The 20,990-nt window shown below is 54.3% G+C and overlaps 2 protein-coding genes across 4 annotated transcripts in view; one reads left to right on the top strand and one right to left on the bottom strand.

Annotated features, from left to right (window-relative positions):
* The window catches only part of DOCK1 (dedicator of cytokinesis 1), a 374,752-nt gene that overhangs the window by 172,580 nt on the left and 181,182 nt on the right, over positions 1 to 20,990 (top strand). The gene's annotated exons all lie outside the window — the stretch shown is intronic.
* The window catches only part of INSYN2A (inhibitory synaptic factor 2A), a 52,190-nt gene that overhangs the window by 9,999 nt on the left and 21,201 nt on the right, over positions 1 to 20,990 (bottom strand). Inside the window, exon 3 of the mRNA XM_024555461.2 lies at positions 5,339 to 5,410. Coding sequence (XP_024411229.2) covers positions 5,339 to 5,410 — 72 coding nt within the window. The remainder of the gene's footprint in view (positions 1 to 5,338; positions 5,411 to 20,990) is intronic.

The raw sequence follows: 20,990 nt of genomic DNA, 5'->3' as shown, positions 1-20,990 counted from the left end.
CTTTTGAGGCTCGGGGTCCCGGTGGATGGGGCGGCAGGGCAGTCACTGCACTGTGCGGGCACAGCCGCCAGTCCCTCCTTAAAGCCACTCGCTGACAAGGGTGTGGAGGCCGTTTGCATGAGAAACAACTTGCACCTGCCCACACTCCAGCTCCTGGGTACGTTCCGGGGACACTCTCAGACCCATTCCTTCCACAGCCGTAAATCACAGACTCCGGAGGTGTCAGAGTGGGGGGCACCTGCCCGATCAGTAAGGGACCCTGGGTGCCATCCCGCATGCCTCAGGGGTTTCACGGGCACCCCGCCAAAGGCAGAGGGAGAGAGGGGCCCAGCCCTGTCCCTGGGCACCAGGGTCTGTCTGCACACGGCCTCAGGCAGGCTCCTGTCTCCAGCCCTTGGTTTGTGGAGCGGGCAGCCTTTCTCCCTAAAATTGCTCCAGACCCTTTGTCTTCTGGGTGTTTTCTCCAAGTCCTGCATGTTTCCATGACAGGCTTATGTTTCTCGGGGCAGTAATGTGGTGCCATGCACGCGACGGTGCCCATTTATTACGGGGATGCGTTGATCGAACCCTGGGCAGCCGGGGCTTGAACGCGGCACCCTTTGCGTCTCCCTGGGTTTCCAGTGAGAAGCAAAGAGCAGATGCGGGACAGGCCGGTCCTGTGCGCTGACCTCCTGGCTTGGCAGCCAGTGAACAGGGCCGACCAATCGGAATACGTGTCTGTGGCAGCTGCGGGGGGCCTTGTGTGTTCCCCCAGCCTCTGGGGCAGCCACAGTCCTTCGGCATGTTACATTTCATTACTTTGAAACTTCTTTAACCAATTTCAATCCCAAGGTGCTCCAGGCATCCTGTGGGGAAGACCAAGCAGAGATGGTGGAGCAGGGACTCCCAGGGACGTTCCGGAGCCACGTGCAGGCCCCCAGGAGCCTAGGGGCCAGAGTCAGTCTCGTAGCCCCTGCAAGGCCCTGACCTTGAGCTACACGCACCCTTTCTCGGGGGACCCTCTTTCCATAGAGTTGTGTGCAGGGGTTGAAGGAGGTCTTGTTTGCAAGTTTCCTCAGTGAGGTGAGAAGAAATGGGCTCGGATCCAAAAGCCTTTGAAAGGGGAACACTCTGGCTCCCTTTCTGTCCGTCTGTCCGTCTGAGAGGTGGCTCCCACCTGCACTGCCACAGTGTCTCCTGAACAGGTGGTGTCTCCTGCTTGGGGACAAGGGCGTGCTGAGCGCTTTTCCACCCAAGAGACCTGTTCTTCATGAGACATTTGGCATTTGAAGGTGGAGTCAGAGAGCTGACCCAATGCTGAGCCATCACCTGGATGAATTCCCTCCCATGTGCTCCCCTTTCTGTTCCTGCAAAGGGAACGCCGGGGTTGTTCCCTGGCACCACATCTGGACGGGTGCTGGCCTGCAGGGAAGACCCAGGTAGCCGAGTTTCCCTCCCCCTCTCACATCGTCAGTGTGTGGGGTTCGCACAGTGCGATACCAGTCCCCTCCACCGACGTGCCGACATGCCGCACTAACCACCACTGCCCTGGGCCAAGTGGCACAGCTGAGGCCACACAAGGCTGTCTGCAAACAGGCGTCCCTGTGTTTCATCCCTGCCACTCCAGGCTCACCAACAAGATGCCCTGTTTGGGTCAGTTTATGCCATTTGTCTTTGATGTTGAAGTGATGTGATGGATTCGAATGTGACATAAGCCAGCATAATGTAACTGGGGCTTGAGAGACTGATTTCCGTGAGTTAGGTGCTTTGGGATGAGCGGGGGCCACAAAACGTGGAGTGTGGGAAACGCAGGTGCAGAGCAGCGTCCGGAAGGATTGTGCAGTCGGATCGCGTCACAAACCCTTGTTTCCACGGCGAAGGAAAGGGGGCGTGGCTTGTGGCAGACAACTTGGGACTCTCGTTGGGGGCCCCCACCTTCACAGAAGGCACCTGGGCTTCACCTCAAAAAGTAATCGTAACTTTAAACCAGGTAAATGTAAGATCTTGATTTATGATTCGAATGGAAGTGGTGCATTTCAGGTTACGATTTCTCTTTGGACCAGTTTTTCAGTTTATTAGCCAGAAGTGAGCTTTCACGCCTGTCGTCATCTGCAGAGATCAGAAAACTCCTGCCCAACGCCCACAGACAGTGTGAAGAGTGACCATTAACTTTCTAACTGACACGTGCCATGGTCAAGTTCATGACTTAATTTTTCGTTATCTCCAACTTAAAGTGCCGGGAGCACCGGGAAACAGAGTTTGACGAGCTGTTTGGCTGGCGGACTTGGTAGTGAAACCGGGATCTCGTCCGAAGCGCTAGTTGCAGCCCTGACTTGGTGAGGCCAGGTGGGGGGGTGCGGGGGGAGCAGGGGGAGTCCCGTGGAATCTCCCTGTTAACAGAAGGTCGGGGTTGGCGAACTGACGTTGTTATTGCCACTCAGACAGCAGGGACTTTGAAATACCTTCCTGCAGGAGAGACCCAAACCTCCACTTCTCCCCGGTCCCGCCTCTCCTGGGAGGCAGGGCTCCCTCAGGGGGCTGCCAGCAGGTGTGCGTCCCCGTTCAGTTCCCGCAGGTCCCTGCCACCAGATAGACAGGCCCACGGCCACACCTGTGACGAGAAGGTCTCTCTGGGTAGTCGTGCCTTTTCCCACTTTGCAGGAGGGATCCTAAGGGATCGCGGTGCTCGGTTCCTCTACTGGGTGAATCTTGGCTCACTTCCTGCCGCTCCTGTGGTGCCAGCCACTCGCCGTCCTTGTGGAAAAGCCGGCCAGTGGCCCGTGTGAGGGATTCACGCAGCAGGTTGTTTGGGCCACTTTACATAGTAACCACTGACAGCTCCTGAAAAAGACCAATTCCTGCCCTGCCCAGGCTTGTGAAATCACTTCTGATACCACTTGTAGTCTGAGTTACTTCTGGATTTAGAGCCAAATTTATTTAAATTACTTGAGTTACACTGGCGAGTGTCCTCATAAACACTTTTCCGATCACCCGCAGAATGTTCAGTGGGCCTGCGCTTGTGGAGCTCACTCCGAACCTTCGCCGGGACTCGCGGCTCAGCCCCGCCTGGCTGCCTTCCAAGACGGGGCAAGCCTCAGCCCCCAGGGTCACAACACGGGGGGGGGGGGGGGGGGGGGGGGCGGGGGGACAGACTTTGGGTGACTTGCCCTCTTCACGGGTTTCCTCACGTCCTGACATTAGTAAGAGGGGCGGTTGTGTGCTGGTGACATCCCTTCAGTCGGGATGCAAGGCCCGCCCCACAGGAGGAACACAGGGAAAAAGCCCCCCTCATCGAGCTTCTCCAATGAACTGCTCTCTCTAAAGAGATCATATGTAATTGGTTCTTCCTTAAAAACTTCTTTAAATTTTTTATTATTTATTTATTTTTAAAATAGCAGCTTATTTTTTATTGTATTTTTCATTATGTTTTAGCCCCCTTATGTCCCCTCCCCACCCCCCACAATCACCACCCTGTGGTCCGAGTCCACGGGTCCTTTTTCCATTTTGCCCCATCCCTCTACCTGCTAACCGCCCCCCCTCCCCCAGCTGTCATCTGCTCTCCATCTGTGAGTCTGTCTCTGTTCTGCTTGTTAGTTCAGTTTGCTCATTAGACTCCACATAAGACTGACACCGAGTGGCATTTGTCTTGTCTCTGACGGGCGTATTTCACTTAGCATAATGTTCTCCAGGTCCATCCATGCTGTTGCAAAGGGTGAAATTGTTTTCTTTCTTACGGCCGAGCAGCATTGCACTGTGTGAACGCCCCATAGTTGTTTTGTCCACTCCACTACTGATGGGCACTTGGGCTACCTCCCTGTCTTGGCCATTGTAAGTAATGCTGCAGTGAACACGGGGGCTAATGTTCTTTCGAATTAGTGTTTTGGGTTCCTTCAGATATATTCCCGGAAGTGGGATCTCAGGGTTGGAAGACAGACCTCTCTTTTCAGGGGTTATTTCTGTAGTGTGTACTTGGTTCCTGACACAGAAACTTGCCCGGGTGCCAGCTTTTCCCACCTCTTTGTGAAGAAGGGAGAACCAAGCCAGCAGGGGGGCCGCCAGGAGCCCCGAGCCACTTGTCGGCAGTCTCGAAGGACCTCCTCCTGGAGCCGGCTCTACCCAGGCGGGCGTCCTCAGCTGCCCTGTTGCTGACGCTGTGCATGGGGCGGCAAGAGCGGAGGCTGCGCTGTGCATCATTAGATGTTAGCCGCGTCCCTGGCCCTGCCTCCCGGACGCCAGTGGCACAGGCCCCGTTGTGACAGCTGCACGTGTCTCCCTCCAGACCTCTCCCGACGTCCCCCAGGAGTGTGGGCGGCGTCTGCCATAAGGGCTGGGAGAGCCTGCCGTTGGTGCCCCTGTCTCTCCTGCGCTTGCTTCTCCCGACTCGCAGACAAGGTCGCCAGCCGGGCCAGCGCTGCTCTGAAAGTACCCGGCACTGTGTGGGGATGTTCCGCCTCCCTCAGAGCCGGGCGATGGGTCGGAGGTTCTGAGGGTTCGAGCTTTTCGCTGTGTTTAAGACATTTATACCCTGTTTGCCTGTTTGGTAGAAGTTAGTAACTTTGGAGATCTTCTCAGGAGGTGCGCCTGTGGGCAAGCGGGGGTTCTTTACATGTTTGCAGGCTTGTAACTGTCCAGTTAGAAGTGTTTTTGGTAATTTGACAAATCAACCAAAATTGTTCTTCAGGCCTCATTTTAAAAAGTGAACCAAATCATAACATCCCTTAGTGCTCTCGTAGTTTGTTTTTGAAAATTACGTTTCCCAAAACAAACAAGAAAACCCACCACCGTAACCTCCAAAGGTCGTGACCAGGTCTTGAAACCCTACATTTTTGCCGAGAACCGACCCGGCTGTTGCCTGGTGAAAGTTCCGGCTGTATTCTCGTTGACGTGAGGAGTCTAAACGAGCTTCACATTTAGACACGACGACCGGCTGTCGGGGCTCCAGGTGGGGGTTCTGCCCCCGAGGACACACGCACCGAGGCCCTCGTGACCTGGAGCGCACCACCCTGGCGTGGGAGCAGTCTGGGCCACCCGCGTTGTTCCCAGCCCATCCTGTGCGGGGAGGCCCTGCACCACCTGGAGGTGCTGCCCGCTATCGATTCTGAGGGAGCAGGCCATCGGCTCACCGCAGCCTCCGAAGCCACGAAGGCACATGTGCCACACGACGAGTGAAAGCTCGGCCCCGTCCCGCCAGTACACCCCTGGAGCTGAGCACTTAGGGGAACTGAGACCGAGGGTCCGGGAGTGCCCTTTGCTCTCCGTCGGCTACAGCCACCCTCCTGGCCCCGGATGCCCTGGCCTGTGCAGCACACACCACTTGTCGCTCGTGAGGAAAAAGCGGGAAGAGGAGACATTGACGTACCTATAGATAATACATGCACTGTTCCTGCATGTGTCACAGTTAGCTGTGTCTTGCCCAGTCCGATATGAAAGCCTACAAGATAAGAACAGGAGAGCATTACACGCGGGGCCGTGGCTGTGGGCCCGTGCAGAGCAGACACCTCATGTCATCACGTCCCCGGGGCCAGCGCTCCTCCTGGGGGTGGGAACGCATGGACGTGGGCGCCCCGGTCTGCTCCGCCTCGGCGCTGTACCCCCAGTGCGCCAGCCTCAGCTCAGACGATATTTAAATTAAATTTGGAATGTGAACATAAGCTCCTGGATGAAGTCAATAATCTGATTTTGTGATCAGCAGAGGGAACGGGGGTGTTTCCGAGCAGCTGTACATTTATGGTGTGTTTGGGAGACTTGGAGGGAACACCACTCTGGCCCTGCTGATTCGACTGCTGCCTCTGCCCCGCTTCTCCAGGCCTCCTGGAAGGGGGGTCTGCAACCTGCCACCCACAGGTCTGACCCCTCCCGTGGCCTGATTTGGCCCAGCGAGCTAAGGATGGGTTTTATGATTTTAAATGGCTGGAAAAAATCAAAAGAATAGTAATATTTGGAGCACATGAAAATTAATGAAAATCAGATTTCGGTGTCCATATGTGAACTTTTAAGATGGAAAATTACGTAAAACTTTTCTGTAAGAAGTTACCCACTATTCTTGGTTGGCAAATCCCAGACTGTTCCCTCTGGCACTACAGAGTGTAGCCCTGGGGCCGGGTGGGCGCTCTCCGGGTGGGCCCTCGCTGGGGGTGGGGGAGGCTAGCTCTCCTCGTGCTAGAAAAACTTACAGGTCTTTTTTGGGAGTATATTGTGGAAGGTTGCGTAAACTTAAAGGTACAGTGGCCAGGATTTTCCTGGCCAGGCCTTGATTGTCTCCCAGCATGGTCACCCCAAGAAGCTAGTATGGGGGTGCATTCATAGAGTTCCTCCTAACCACATAGGCCGACCTTTCCTCTCTGACATTTTTTGACATGCTGCTGTGTGTTTTCTGAATGTTACTCGGCACCCAGGGACAGACGTGATAACCACAATCAGTTAAATGTGTGGCAGAAGAGGAGCTTGCTCCGCATTGGCTTATCCACACTTTGGGGGCAGAGTCCCGTTTATGGAGCCGCTCAGCATGGTGACGGTGCCTGCAGACAGCTTGCTGTCAGCACAGACCCTCAGCGTTTCCTTGCCCTCGCCGTGCAGGCCCCTCCTGTGTGCGTCATGGGCTCTGAATTGAAAATCGCTGTTGTTTTCCTCATTATAGTTTGTGTTACATAAACGTTGGACAGAGGATTGTCTGCTCCATGCCTCGTTGTCTCAGTGAGCTTTGTGCACTGGGGCTCGACCTCCGAGGCCTGCGCCTCTTATTTACCAATCAAGTGACCATATTCTGCCTGGGGTTGCCTGTTATTACCTGTGACCCCTCCTCGCTGAGCCAGAGTTGCAGTGTGGTGGCATTTGTGTTGACCTTTATCCACCATCACTTGCCTTTGGGGACACCTCTGGGACCCACCCTTGGCCTTTTCCTCTCCCCTTTGTCAGGGGAGGACCCTGGAGGGGCCTATGTGTCACCCCCCCCCCCACAACAAGCCCCAGGGGTCCATTTCTCCTGACCCTCCCACCAGACGTGTGGCACCAACACCAGTGTTCCTTCTGCCACGACATTGACCTTCTGCACTCTCCTAGGCCTCCTGCAGAGCCTCCCCAGTGCCTTCTCTGCCCAGCTCACTCTCCTGGAGCTGGGCCCTAGCTCGCTGCTGACCAAGGTCGTGCTGTGCGGTGAAACAAACGCAGTGCTAGAGCCCGAGCCCAAGCAGCAACACACGGGATGTGACTGCAGTCACACCGGTCGGTTGGGCTGCAGGTGAGAGACTGCCCGACAGCTGTGTGCCCGCCTCCTGCCAGGGAGGGGGCACATAACAGCTGTCTGTGTGGGGACAGCTCTGAACCTCAGGCTTTTAAAAGGAAATGGGCAAAATCAGGGGAGGGGTCACTTCTTAACCCCGCTCTGAGGGCACAGAGACCCTCCCTGTCCTAGACCCTGGGACACATGTCCGTCAGCCCTATCAACCCCAGCACCCTTTCTTGCGCATGTCTTTGGGTTCCCAGTGTCCCCCTTACATGAGAGCCTTTGGTCCTCGGGTTGGCTGTGCTGCCCTCGTTCTGCGGGGTGGGGGGTGCACAGAACGGTCAGTCCCAGGTCTCCTGTTCCGAGACCCCGGGCCTCTCGTGCTCCTCCATGCACCTCGGGACTGGTGTTCTGCTCTTGCGTGATGGCAGCATGGACAGTCAGTCCCACCGTGCCCGGCTGAGGCTTCAGGCACCTGACACACACAGGACGCTCTTCTAGGACCCGGGGGTCCCCAGTTGGAGACTGCTCTTCTAAAGACCTCCTGAAAAGACTCTGTTCTTGTCTCCTTATAAAAAGCAGATTGTTCGTAGGTAGGCTTATAGGTGTCAGGCATTATTCTGACTGCTGAGGAGACGTTTTTGGGCAAAATGGAGCCCCTGTCCTCCCAAAGCTTACAGTGGAGTGGGGGGCGCAGGCCGGCAGCGTGCCAACACGTGGATGGATGGTTGGATCGACGGGTGGTTCGTGTTTGATGGTGCCGTGTGTCAGGGAAGGGCTGCGAAGGCAGGTCGCTGGAAATAAGACCTGATGAGAGTGAAGCAGCAGTGGGTGGTCCGACGACCCAGGGATGAGGGCTGCACGCTGAAGGAGCCCCACGTTGGAGGACAGAAGAAGGGCCTGTGTGGCTAGGGCAGATGGAGCAAATGGCAGGGGATGGAGTGCAGATGATGTACAGCGGGAAGCCCCCAGGGCGGCATCTGAGATGTAATGGAAAACCACTGGAGAGTTTTTCTTACCAGCGATTGAAAGAATGGCAAGGAAAACCCTTCTTCTTCCTGGCCCCTCTCAGCCCAGTCCTTCCCTGGCACTACTCCTTCCACTTCCCTTCTCACTTCTTGTAGTTCCAACCCCGCCTCCCTCCCTCGACCCCTAGATACCATAGGGTTGGCCGATGTCTGTTGAGAAAGAGCAAATGAGTCACTATGTCTGCCTTACATGGTGACGTGTCCATGGTCACTCCTTCTCAGCTAATTTAAAAGACAAGCTGGTGGTTGGTCATGTTTCCACCAGGTCTGGGCAGTGTTTCTAGAATCGCATTGCCATGGGCTTTTCCTGGAGGGGCCCTTCAGCACCGTTCTCAGGTTTTGTGTGGACCTTCCTTTTGCTTAAAGGATTCAGATGTTTGGAGCCCGCAGACAGAGGTCAATGAGAGATTAATTTGGGGGTTAAAGTGTTGCCTGTGTCCCGTGGTTTCAGTCACACGCTGTCTCAGCAGCTCACGTCCATCAGGGTGTGCCTGCTGAACTTCTGTGTAGCCACGAGGGTGTTCTCATCCATCTGCTTGCCCTTGGAGTGTCCAAGCTGTGGGGTTTGGCTCCGCTGATGATTTTATGGTCACATTAATAACTGTGTTGCGGCATCTGAATGGATGTGTTTTCCAAATATAGACAGAGCGGAGAAGTCATTCCCACGCCACAGGGAACACAAAGTGCTGTGGTGGATTTCCTCGGGGACTTTCCCCCTCGCTTGGAAACAAGTCCGCAAACCAATACCTGAAATGATTATCTTTCTAGATTGCCATGGTCACCAAGACAGTGCTTCCCCAAAGGCAGTGGGGCTGGAGGTCTCTGTGATGGGAAGTTGGAGAAGAGAGCTTGGGTTGGTGGTGGAAATGCTGCAGCGGAAGCAAGTCTTGATCCGATATTGTAAAGTTTCAGTCCTGCAAATTAATTGCTCCGTCGGTAAACCTCTCTTCCCTTCTGACTTGAGGAGCTTATTATCTTGTAAAGGTTTATAATTGTGTGCCTGTCACAATGCCTGGTACACCCTGGGTGTTTGGTGAATATTAATTTGACCAAATAATACGGTCTTTGTGTTTTTGTATTGAAGTTCGGTAAGAGAGAAATCTAATGAAAAAGAATTCCAACTAAGTGTGAAAAGCAAATGGAAAGTATAAATTGTGAAAAGCTCTGGGCCTTACATTTCCCCATTCGGAATCCCTTTGCACCCGGTGACAAGCATGCCCACTGCAAACATGGACTGTTAAAGCAGATTATTTGCGGCGCTCACTGTTTCTCGCCCCCTACCTTCGGTTGCCCTCTGCCAGTATTTTCTGGTCTCAGCAGGGTCTGTAACTTGAAACACAGCATTCAGCACCACGGACAGCACTGAGAGTCCAGGATGCTCTTTTCAGTCCTTTTTGTTTCTTTCCTCGACTCTTTTGTCCCCCACCCCCACCCCACCCCTCCAGAACACAGTTCCCACCCAAGGACCCCCTCCTCACTGAGCGTCCCTCCAGAAACACAGTGGTCTTGGTGGGCTGTATTGGGAGGAAAGGAGACTGGACTGAGCTGTGGAGTGAAGAGACGTGGACTTTGTCAAAGTCCGTGGAGGTGAGCTGGTTACTGCAGATTTGTTGAAGCAGCAGGTTTTGCACAATATGGATTTACGGGGCTCAAGTGTTAGAGTCACTTCCACTTCAGCTTCGTACAGAGGCAGATTTCTTCACGAGGTCTTGATCCACTTCTGAGACGGTACAATGAGGGTCGTTCACGGAAGTTGGTGTGGGGCTCTAGCCAGGGCTGCCCCCTCAAAGGAAACCTCAGGGGCTCCTTTCTTTAGTGGCCTGGACTTCTCAAGGCCAGCTTTGCATGAGCCCACAGGTGTCTCTATCTCCAGCTCTGATTGTCATTATCAAAGACTCCTGAATATAAAAATCCACATTTGCATACTTATTAAAAAACCACAATGGGGTCTTTGCTGGGTGTGTAAGTCCTTAGTTAGGGCCCACAGCAAAGGATGCAATCCTGAGTATAATTTAAAGACCAAAAAAATGACAGCAAAGACGGGAAGGCATGCGGCCGAGCTGGCGTAGCTGTTTCCGTGGCAAAGCCACAGGAGTGACGGAGAAAAGAGGGCAGCACAGCAGCCGGCTCCAGCCTGGGTCCTGCCATGCCCGTGTCCTGGAGCGAGCGCAGGGGCTGGAGGGCAGGGCCAGGAGTGACAGAGTGCGTCTGCCTTTCCTGACTGTGCTGCGGGGAGCTCTGAGGTGGCCGGGCCCCAGGTGGTGGGACACGGCCGAGCAAGGCCAGGGACAGGTCGCCGAAAGCTTTGTTGCTGGCCACCGCCACATCCAAGCTGCCTGCTCCACGTCTCCCAAAACTTGAAGGTGGGGCCTGAGTGGCTGGACAGATGATTCTGAGGCCCCAAAACCCTGATTGTTTTGAAAGGTCAGGAAAGAAGATACATACGTATCCGTCCTTTATCATGCTGGTTATCAGAGGCCCAGCACAGCGAAGTCACCATCAGCTTCTCAGAGAGAACCGGTCGGCAGGGGGAATGCATTCTGTGGTGTCTAATAGCAGTTACTAGTGTTGGGTCATTGGGTTGACTATAATGCGCTGTCCCTGCTGCCACCGCCACACCACGCTGTTTTCTCCAGGAGATCTTAAACTCCCGGCTGATCGTCCCCTTCGCACATCCTTGGGATCTTCGATTTTAGGTTTCGGGAAAGCATTCTCCTCTCAAGGCACGTCACACGTGTCTTGGCACGCAGTCTGCCGTGGGCCACCCTTCGTGGCTCCGGGCAGGGATACAGTGCCTGGGGCCTGGGGTTACTTTTCCCGTCTTTTAAAGGACACAGTGACTTTCAGCAAGTTCTGAGTTCCTAGCACATCAGCTAATGACATCAGGGTAACACTGAGATCAAGGTGTGCTGCTTTCACTGTGGTCCTCAAAACACGGGCTGCACGGGGTGTTGACACTGGCACTCTGGACCACCTCAAGGGCACGTGTTAGGCCCTTGGCTGGGGCAGCGGCGGCCCCCGGGAGGCCTTGGGGCACTCTGCTCTCCGTGAGAATGTGGTGTGCTTGTTTGATTTATGCCCTCGGTTTTGGTCTCCCTGTCCTCCCGGTGTCCTTGCCGGGTGCCAGGACTGCTTTGTCCCCTTAGCATCTGGCCCAGATTGGCGCTCCAGATGCCCCACCTGATAACTGAGCTGTTGTTTATTTCAGCATCTAGAAGGGATTTCTCACTTAATAGTGTCCAAGCGACACTGATTAGAGGCATAAAGAGATACCACTACTATTGCTGGGAGAAATTACATTTCAAAAAGTAGACAGAGTCGGCTCTTCTCCCTGTACCCCTCCTAGGTGTTAAGCCCCCAACCCTTACCCCCACCCCGACCCCCAAGGCTGCAGTTCTGGCTTGTCCCCGAGTCTGCGTTCTCACCAGGAATCGACTAGCGTGTGCCCTGGAAGTGCAGTTCCTTCGTCATCAGCTCTCCAGTAGCCAAAGTGAAATTCGACTTTCCCCAGATATCCACGGGAATGCATCTATTTACCTGTCTCATATACCTTTCAGTGATAGGATTTGGGCAACATCCAAGCTGTGTTTGTTAAAACAATATGACAGTGATTTTCCTAACCAAGTCCAAGGTCACCGACTGGTCGACAGGAGGCAGGACTGGCTTGCACTGGCCAGAGGCATCCCTGTTTAGCCAAGGGCCTGCTAGCCACGTGAGGCTGACCAGCTCCTTGGTGGCCTGAGATCCCCACTCAGACAAAGCTGTTTGTTTTAACCGAGGCTGTGTTCTGAGGAACACAGTGTAACAAACAGTGTCCCCCAACTCTTTGTGACACCTCCCGCCTCCGGGATGTCTAAGTGGGCTGATGGTTTTGAGGCTTTATTAGTGTCCTGGGAAGGTACCCGCAGCCCCTCCTCAGGTACCTTTTGGCCCCTCTCAGTGACGTTCCTCGACCAGAACACCTGTCATTCGGTCTTGTCATGGCAGGCTTTGGACTTCTCTGTTTGTCCAGCCAGTGCCTGGTGTGCCCGTCATGGGAGGGGTGCCATTCGAGGCTGTGGGTGCCCGGAATGATGATGAGAGAGCGAATGAAAAGTAAATTTGTTGGGGAAGTAGATCCGTGGCTGGTGCTTTGACCTCTGTTCCTGTGGAATGTAGCAGCTCTTGACATAAAACTTGAACAAGAGTCACTTCCGAGGTTTTGTTCAGTACCTTGAACACAGCAGCGCCATGCCTGCACAGGAGTCACTTTAAAACGGTTGCTGAATTTTTTCTGTTAGCACATCGTAACCAGCCACCAATGTGATGCGGCTCTGGCTCCGCTTTTCCTTGCTCTTCAGCCTGTAGGTGGTAGACCGAGCAGGAAACCCCGCCCCGTGGACCACTGGTTTCCCCTCCCCCCACCGTTTGCTCGGACTGCTATTTGGAGGAAGGGCTCTCACGGAAATTGAAAGATTCCAAAGATGTCCCCCTACACTCATGTGAGTCCTCCTGAGTGACAGTGAAGGTCCCAAACGTCCCTTGGTGATGTCATTCGGTAGGTGGCCCCATGAAGGAAGATCCGTTTGCGGAGACCTGTGTTAGAAGGCTGCCCCTCTGTGAACACGAATGTTAGATTTTACAGCTCAGAGCCGAAGAAGATCTGAGGGCTCTCCTGGGAACCCCAGCACCATGCATCATTTGGCTTACTGCACAGTGCGCTGAGGTCCAAGCTAAGGACCTAGAAGTGACGTCGTAGATGTCACAGGTTAACGTGGTTCTTTCTCCCTGTTTGCGTCTCCCATACTTACTTTTTCCACTGGACAGGAAAGTTCTCAGAGCTGGACATGGGGCATCCTCCCAGAACCAGAACTTGAAATGGTGACCCTTGAAGAACTAGCTTGATGTGCAAATCCCATGTGATCTCCTTAAACATGTGAGTGTAATCTTCAGTGCTCCTGGTCGTTCCCACATTGGGTTCTAATTGGAGTCCCTAAAGGACTGAGCTACGAATTAGCCAAAATCACTCACTGACCTTCTCTAGGCTGGCAGGGTCAGGATGCTTGCTGCTCATCGGCTCTGTGTGTGGCTTTTTGCTAGAGAGCAGCTGTAAGATGAATAAACCATAGACTTGGCCCTCAAGACATGAACAGTCTAGAGAACATGTGTTTCCAAGAAGAAGGAATTGCTTCTGTGTTCAGGAAGCAGAGTTGAGCACCTTTGCAAAGTAGCACCCTTCCCACAGGATGGGTTCTCTGCTCGTTCAAACCAACATCCTTGACTCTGGTCCAGCGGCTGGCCCCTCACAGGCAGCTCGGCCTGTCCCCTGTTGGTGGCTGCCTCCCCAGCACTCTGCAGTGGATGTTGCGAAATGATGAGGTGTCCCCACTAGAATGTCAGCACCGCGAGGGCCAAGGTTCCGCTAGTTTGTCTCCTGGTGAGCACCCAGCGCCCGCAATGGAGCCTGAGGTGTAGCAATGCTCAAGGAGTATTTTCTGAATGCTGAATGAGTGAACGAATGAACGAGTGAATGAAGAATCTCCAGGAGTTCCCTGCTGCTGCATTAACTGAATCCAAACCCTATGCTTCCGAAAAGGAAAATTGGATGGCCAGTTTTGTGGTGTTTCTGGCTGGATCAGGTGAGAACATCTGTCCAATGGGATTACCATCATCCCATCTTAAATGCCACCAAACACCTGGAAAAGGTCAGCTATCATCTGCTTCCCACACCCAGTGGTTAAAATTCAAAGGCCCAGTCTATCCCTAAACCAGCCCCTTCCTCCTTTCCTTATCCGGATGCTGTCCTGGCGAACGAGTTTCATTAAGAAACACCCTATTAATAATGAACTTGGTGGCTTGCTTTAGGCATTGTTGACAAATTAACTTTTATTGGCCTGGCAGCTCCCCAGATGCAGTGACACTATAATTTGGGGGCGGCTGTGGCTGTGAGGGAAGCTTTCAGTAGTGCTTGTTTTCACTATAAAGAATGAAAGTGAGACGGTAACGGAGGTCAGTGGTCGAGCCTGGCAGGTAGTGTGAAGATGCAAGCCTTGCGGCCCGGGGGCCCGCAGAGGATGTGGGAGTCAGCTGGCCGCCCTGGCTTTCCCCCTCGGCCTCGGCCCCAGCATCTCCTCTGGCTACCCTTGCCTCTCCCTCCGGGGGCGTGGCTCCGTCGCCCTGCCCGCTTCCCCTGCACAGAGCCGGCAAGGTGGAGAAGACAGCCTCTCTTAGTAGGGGGCACATACACTGTTCCTGTCAGCAGTGCATGCGGGCTGGGACAGAGGCAGACACGGAGAGGAACCCTGCTATTTGGGCAGGACTGTGTCTCTAGTGGTTTGTAATCGTATTTCCATAATGTGAAATCAATACGTAACCGTCGGGGAAGGTAGCAATTATTATTTTGCGCGTGGACTGCCTGATTACAGTACATCAGAGAAAGACTTACACCTTCTCTCTTCCCCTCCTGAAATCAAGGAGATTCTAGGTTGCAAAATGATGACAGCAATGACAAGTCACTCGTCCCAGAGGGCACCGAGAGTAGCTATTATTAGTGAGGAAAACAACTTTTTAGGGCTGAGCGGAGGCTCAGTTGATTAACTTGTTTTTTCCTGGAGGAGAGATAAAGTTTAAGCTATAATTTATTGACAATTAGTGAAAATAAATTTTGGTGGCACTGGCTACCAAACCGGAATGGAAATAGGAATGTGAGTACACTACATGAAAACAAATTCTCCTTCTGGGTTGCCATTTTTCTCTGGCCCTGGTACTGCCACACGCGGACTAACTTAAAGAGCTTTTAATTTGGAAGTATTAATGTTGTGCCTTCTCCACTGGTTCCCATGGTAAATATCCGCAGAGGCTTTTATCTTTGATTTATCATTTGTTTGATAGGCTTTTCAAGCAGTTTAGTTAACAAACTTAAACCAGAACCTACTCTTCGGGAAGCGTTTGTGCTTTGTTTCGAAGGCCTGACTTGGCGTTTGTTTTTTAAGCCAACGTTTCCGTGCTCTTGGAGCTGAAGGTGAAAATCGTTCAATTTTACATCATTTACAAAACCCCTGTGTCCAGTGGCGAGACTCCAATCTGGGGAGATAGCCTATTGTGTTAACCAACGAAATACCGATTGACAGTTTTACTCCATTTTTAGGTAAAATATGCCCATTTTTAGATCATCTTTACCTAGGAAATGAGTTCTCCGGAACGTCCTTTCAAAGACACGCATGCTTCTTGTTATGTTGCACGGGGACTTCCTATCACCTTGCCGGTCACGGACTTTGAGCCGGGCAAGGTGGGCCCGAGGGGGGCCTCTCATGTGACAGGCGGTACGGAGGGCCCTGTGGGGGCATCCCTGGGGAGGCTGTGCATGTTCAGAGTTTGTCCTTGGCATTCTGGTCCCTGAGCTGCAAGATCAATGGCCTTGATTCTTCTGAAATCACCTTGCAGAGGGGACCCCGCTCACTGATGATGAAGCTTTAGAAACAGGCAGTACATCTGGGGGCCCTGCGAGCCATGGTTCCTGCTGTCTCTACACTGGTCATTTGCTCCCTGCAGGACATAAGTTTGCGTGGTGCTCACCAGGCCTGGGGTGTAGGAGCCTCGTAGCCGCTTCCAGCAGGAGAAGGAGCTCAGGTTTGCAGTGACGACAAAAGTAGCCTGCTTTTTAGTCCTGTGCAGACACAGCAGGCTTCCCGTCTTCGAGACGAGGGAGAGTGGGTGGTGGGCCCGACCAGTCCAGAGGAGAACCCCATCTTTACCACTGCTCCCCAGCCTTGTGACCTCAGGGACGTTACTGAATGTATCCCACAGTTTCCTGATGCAGAGAATTCCCACCTTGCAGTACCTCTGTGAGGATTAATAGCAGTGCAGGGAGGCTGGAATATCAGGGTGCTCAGACTAGGGGAGCTTTGTAGGTGCTCTGCCTGAGGCGCACTTCACCGGGGCTCCCCCACAGATCTGGTAGGGGCCCCAACACAAACCATCTTCGTATAGCTCTGCAGAAACTGCCTGTGATTTCAAAAGTAGAACTTGCATCTCATCCCTTCTTTTTAGAAACTAATTCTGATCCACAAACCTGTGAATGCTGTGGACGTTCACGTCATGCCTCGAATTGCTCGTTTTACCTGCAGTCGGGTGTCTGAATCGCCCAGTGGCTTGGTGGTGAGGTTTTTATTTACCTACCAACTTAAAAGGCTGGGGAGGTATTTGAAATCTGTTTCGGCCTTCTGCACAGGGAGATTATTGAAATTACATTCTCAAGTATGTGTGATAGCTACATGAAGCCCAAAGCAAGGATCTGGAATGTGTTTTATATTCTTAGAAATACATTTGTGTCATTTTTTCATATTAAAAAGGCTATTATTTTTCCAGATCTTAAAGCTACCATTTCCAGAGTTATACAAATCCAAGCCCCGGAGAAGGCTCCCCGTGGCCCTGGTCATTAAATGAAGAAAATGTTACAGAGAATAGGACCTGGGCCTCCCCTTCAACACCATCAAATAGGACAACGGTACTTGGACTTGAGAGATGGAATATTTTATCGCAAATACGTGCTTAGTTGCAGCAGAAAGCAAAAAAGAAAGGACAGAGGTCGACCCCAGCACAAATGGCCAGGGACAGGGAGAGGAACGAGCAAGGGCTCGAGGGGAGAAGACAGGAGGCAGCGGCATCACCGTACACACTTGTCGGTGAACGTCTGCCGCAAAGGCTGCCTCTCTGTCTCTGTAACCTTTGCAACCTTGTAACCTTTGTAACCTCTGTAACCTCTGTAACCTTGTTCTCAGGCACTGTTCTCAGCTGCCTCTGAAAGCTCATCTTTAGAGTAGAGAGAACCCTCGTGGGCCCCTCCCACTCGGACTACTCTCTTTAACATGGGAACACGCAGTGCAGAGAGGCTGGGCCCTTGAGGAAAAGCGACAGGTAACCCCACATGTCCCACCTCCATGCCAGCAGCTCTGTCCAGGACACCAAACAGACTCGCCCTGGGCATGTCCCTGAAAACAGGTTCGAAGCTGGATGTCTGCTACCACTGGGAAGGGGTCCTGTAACCCTCGACCCCTGCTAACCCTCGGAAATAATGCAGCCTGTGCACTGAGGCCTGAGGCTCTCTCCGGAGGAGTTCAGCTGGCTGCCCCTCCCTGCACGGTAGCCCCGGGCAGGTGGCTTTGCAGTCACAGAGTGACTGGGGCGCAGCCCCTTGTCCTGCGTGTACACACAGTCCTGGACCGGGAGCCTGTCTGCTGTGTTTCCTTACTCTCCCCGGGAGGCGGGTGTCCTTGGCTCTTACACAGAGGAAGTAGCAGAGGGTCAGAGAGGGTAATAACCCTCCCCAAGCACAGTCGGGGGAGAGAGGGGCAGGACCGAGCTGCCAGCTCTGAGCTGAGCCCGGGTCCTTCCACTCGGCCCCCCTCCTTGGTCTTATTCCTGGAACCTGAAAGAGCCAAGGGCTCGGGAGGCAGGCCGCAGTCAGCTGGCTGGAGCGTTTTCAGCCATCATGGGCTGCAACGAATGTGCAGAGAGACACCAGAACTGTTGTGTGCAGGTGGGCTGCTGACCTCTTCCTCCCGTTCAGACAGGGAGCAGAAGGGATGGCTGCGTGTGCCAGGACAGCGACCCTTCAGCCTCTGATCCCTCGGCCGAGCTGTCTTCTCCTGGCTGCTCACCAGGGCCTGCTCTGCTGTGGTGCGTCGGGCCAGGTGCCTGGGAAGGCAGCCTTCCAGAGACGGCCATGGGACCGTCCGCGGAACCTCAGAGGCTAGGGAGAGACTCACGCCCCCCACCCCTGCTCTTCGAGATCTGGCCGTCCAGGCTCACCAGGTGGAAGCCTTTGATCTCAATTAGGTGGCTAGGTTTTGACAAGAGCGACCCAGTGGTCCTTGGAAAGGGTGCCCAGCCAAACTGAGCTGTTCCCGCGGGCAGCTCTTGGAGGGGGGCCTGGGGAGTTCACGGTCAGACTCTGGCGCCCAGGCCTCGGTGATCCATCTTCAGGTCCCCGCTGCTGCAGCGAAGCAGGGTTTCCCACAGCAGGTCTTTTTGCTCCGTGACTTACACAGATCACGTTCCCCCTAGGCTTCCCGGGTAGTTGTGACGCAGCATGTACTCTGTGTGGGCACAGGTACGTACAGAAAACGCGGGGAGATCTCCCATCCCTGACGGGCCCTGAGCAGCACCTGAGCCTGAGTGACGTGTCACTCTCGGGCCATAAGGTGAAGGCGGTCACAGCATACCACGGTGGTGTGCCGTGGTGGCCTCTTCCTGCTGGCGGGAGAGCTAGACCTTTTCCAGGTCTTACAGACGCACCTTCACGTATGTGCAATGCAGCCAAACTACAGAGATGCGGTTCACACACACGCAGTGCCCAGGCCGAACCCCGAAGGCCATACAGGCTGAAGAGCGAGTAAGCGTGGGCCGGAACAGTGACTGTGACCTGGCTAGACGAGTCTCCTCTCCTTGCCCAGCACAGTGCCCACCACTTGGGAGACCCTGGTGGAAGCTTTCTGTACACGTGCATGAGCCACCCACCTGGCAGCCGCACTCCGGGGCTTGTCCTGTCCCCGTGTTCGGACTCGGTTTTCAGCTGTGAAGTGTGGGCACTGAGTTTACTAGGCTGGGCACAGAAGTTGGCACTCCGGCCCGTGGCCCACAGTGGCCACTGCCTGTCTTTGAGAACAGAGCCTCATGGGAACGCAGCCATAGGTGCACGTGTTACCCACGACACGTTCGACAGTCGCACCATTTCAACAGACGTGTGGCCCTCACAGCCTGAAATAGGGGCAAGCTGCCCCTCGACAGATGACGTGGGCCAACACCTGCCACCCTGGACACTGGCCTGAGCTCTTCCCCCAGTGTCGGCCCCATGAGCCTCATCCCTGACTTCTGACGGCTGTGCCCGCACGCACCCCTCGCCCTGCTGTGGCTGTCCCTTTGTCAGTGATGACAGGAACACAAAGTAGAGCACGTGTCGCCGTGGGATGCCGAGCTGGTCTGGGTTCACGTGTCGATGTCCCGCAGCCCCTCATTCCTGTCCCCTGGCGTCTGGCTGTGAGTGCTGCCGTGTGAGGCCCCAGTCGTGGGGGATCAGCCTGGCTGACTTCTCTTTCCTCCCGCCGTGTGCCCTGGACTCAGAGACTGGGCCTCACACCAGAGCAATGCCCTCTCTGCGAGGCTGAACGGGGCCCTGTGAGGGGCAGCGGGGACGCTCCTAGGACTGTGGGTCACCAGATTCACAGACCGTCCTGCGAGCTGCTGGCCTCCTGGGCTCGGTTGGGTCTTTAGGATTTTCTTCTTTTGAGCGACAGTCTCACATTTGCTGACTTGGAACAGCCTCAAAGTCCCAAGTTTCATGATGTCATCTCTGCCCATTTGTCACATTTAGGGCCCCATGTGGCTGACGTTCTGCTGCTCTTCTCTCCTCCCTGTACACCTGAACCTGCAGGCAACACCTGGCGTGTGGGGGGAGACGCCTGAGCAGTGAAGGAACCTTCTTCACTCTGGGCTGTGGCAGATCCTACCTGCATGACCGCAAGCTTGAATCAAGCCTCCCAGACAGGTGTCGGGTCTTCTGGGAATAGCAGAGTGGCAATGGGGTGTCATCACAACGAGCCCATCGCCACACCTGATTCTCAGGGCGCAGAGTCCTAGAAGTGGATAGCCGTCTGCCCGCCGAGGCGCCATGCCACTGCAGCCATGTCCCTGTGAGCACACAGGCCTGCAGCCCGTGGGTGTCCGGGTCCCCTGCCCAGCGACACACTGCTGCCCTGGGAACTCCGGCAGTTACGAGAATCGGCTGAGGTTTTAATCTGAGCGCCCCACTCACCTGGTATACAGCAGCCTTCAGCAATGACATTAGCGGCTTGCTTTGGCGGCCTGTATGACCCTGAACTTCCTGGGGGAGAGACAAGGATAATTCTGAGAGCTGTGACCCAAGGGGATAGTTCTTGACATCTGGGCCCGCCGAATGACCGAACGCGGCCTGCGCCACACAAAACCTGCAATTTTAGTGAGTTGCCCGGCCGTCTTCCGAGAGACTGAAAGGCCTGATTTCGAAGACCTATCCATGTGCATCTCCGTACAGGACGCATCCTCCTGGCATGCCCGTGTTAGGGTCTCTCCTTCACTCGGCGCTTGCCGTGCACCTGGTACTGCCGGGCGCTGTTGGCATCACCTTTCCGCCGCTGCCGTCCCGTGTGACGGGAGATGAAATTGAAGCTCTCTGAGATTAAGTGACTTCCTGAGATCGGCATGTTCCCGGCTGAGGCCTCGCGGACCTCTGTGCGAGGAAGTGAAGTTACTCAAAGAGTCTCTTATGCAAAATAACTGGGAAGCTCCTGAGAGTGGCTGTGCTTGGTGACCCAGAAATCCCTGTGCAGAGTGAGAGCTGCTGCCGAGAGCCTGCCTCGCACACTCGGCGACGCAGTCTGCACTGATCCAATCGGGAAGCTGCGCAGACAAACCCAGGCGTGGAAGGCAATGCTCTGTGCTTCCAGACACACAAATTGGCCCGTGGCCACCAGCCAAGTTCAAAGAGCACCACCTCCCGACTGTGGCCCCACCAGGCCTGGCTCAAGCCTGCTGTGCGATGTGGATCTGGGGCAGCATTTGTCACTTGGTTCAAAGCCATGGGCTCTGCAATGCATACCGGGTGCCTGCTTCCCTGGGTTGCTCTTAATGAGGTGAAATTCTGTACAAAGCTGGTGCCTCCATGCTAAGGGGGGCAAGAGGGTTGCTGAGAGAAATTGATTTTACCTGGCTCCTGAGCATTCTTACTGTAATCATAAACTCTAGAA

Source organism: Desmodus rotundus, chromosome 4 (assembly GCF_022682495.2).
Source record: "Desmodus rotundus isolate HL8 chromosome 4, HLdesRot8A.1, whole genome shotgun sequence".
In the NCBI taxonomy this organism is placed as follows: domain Eukaryota; kingdom Metazoa; phylum Chordata; class Mammalia; order Chiroptera; family Phyllostomidae; genus Desmodus; species Desmodus rotundus.
Note: the sequence above shows the minus strand (reverse complement) of the source record. Positions and strands in the feature narration are given on the sequence as shown.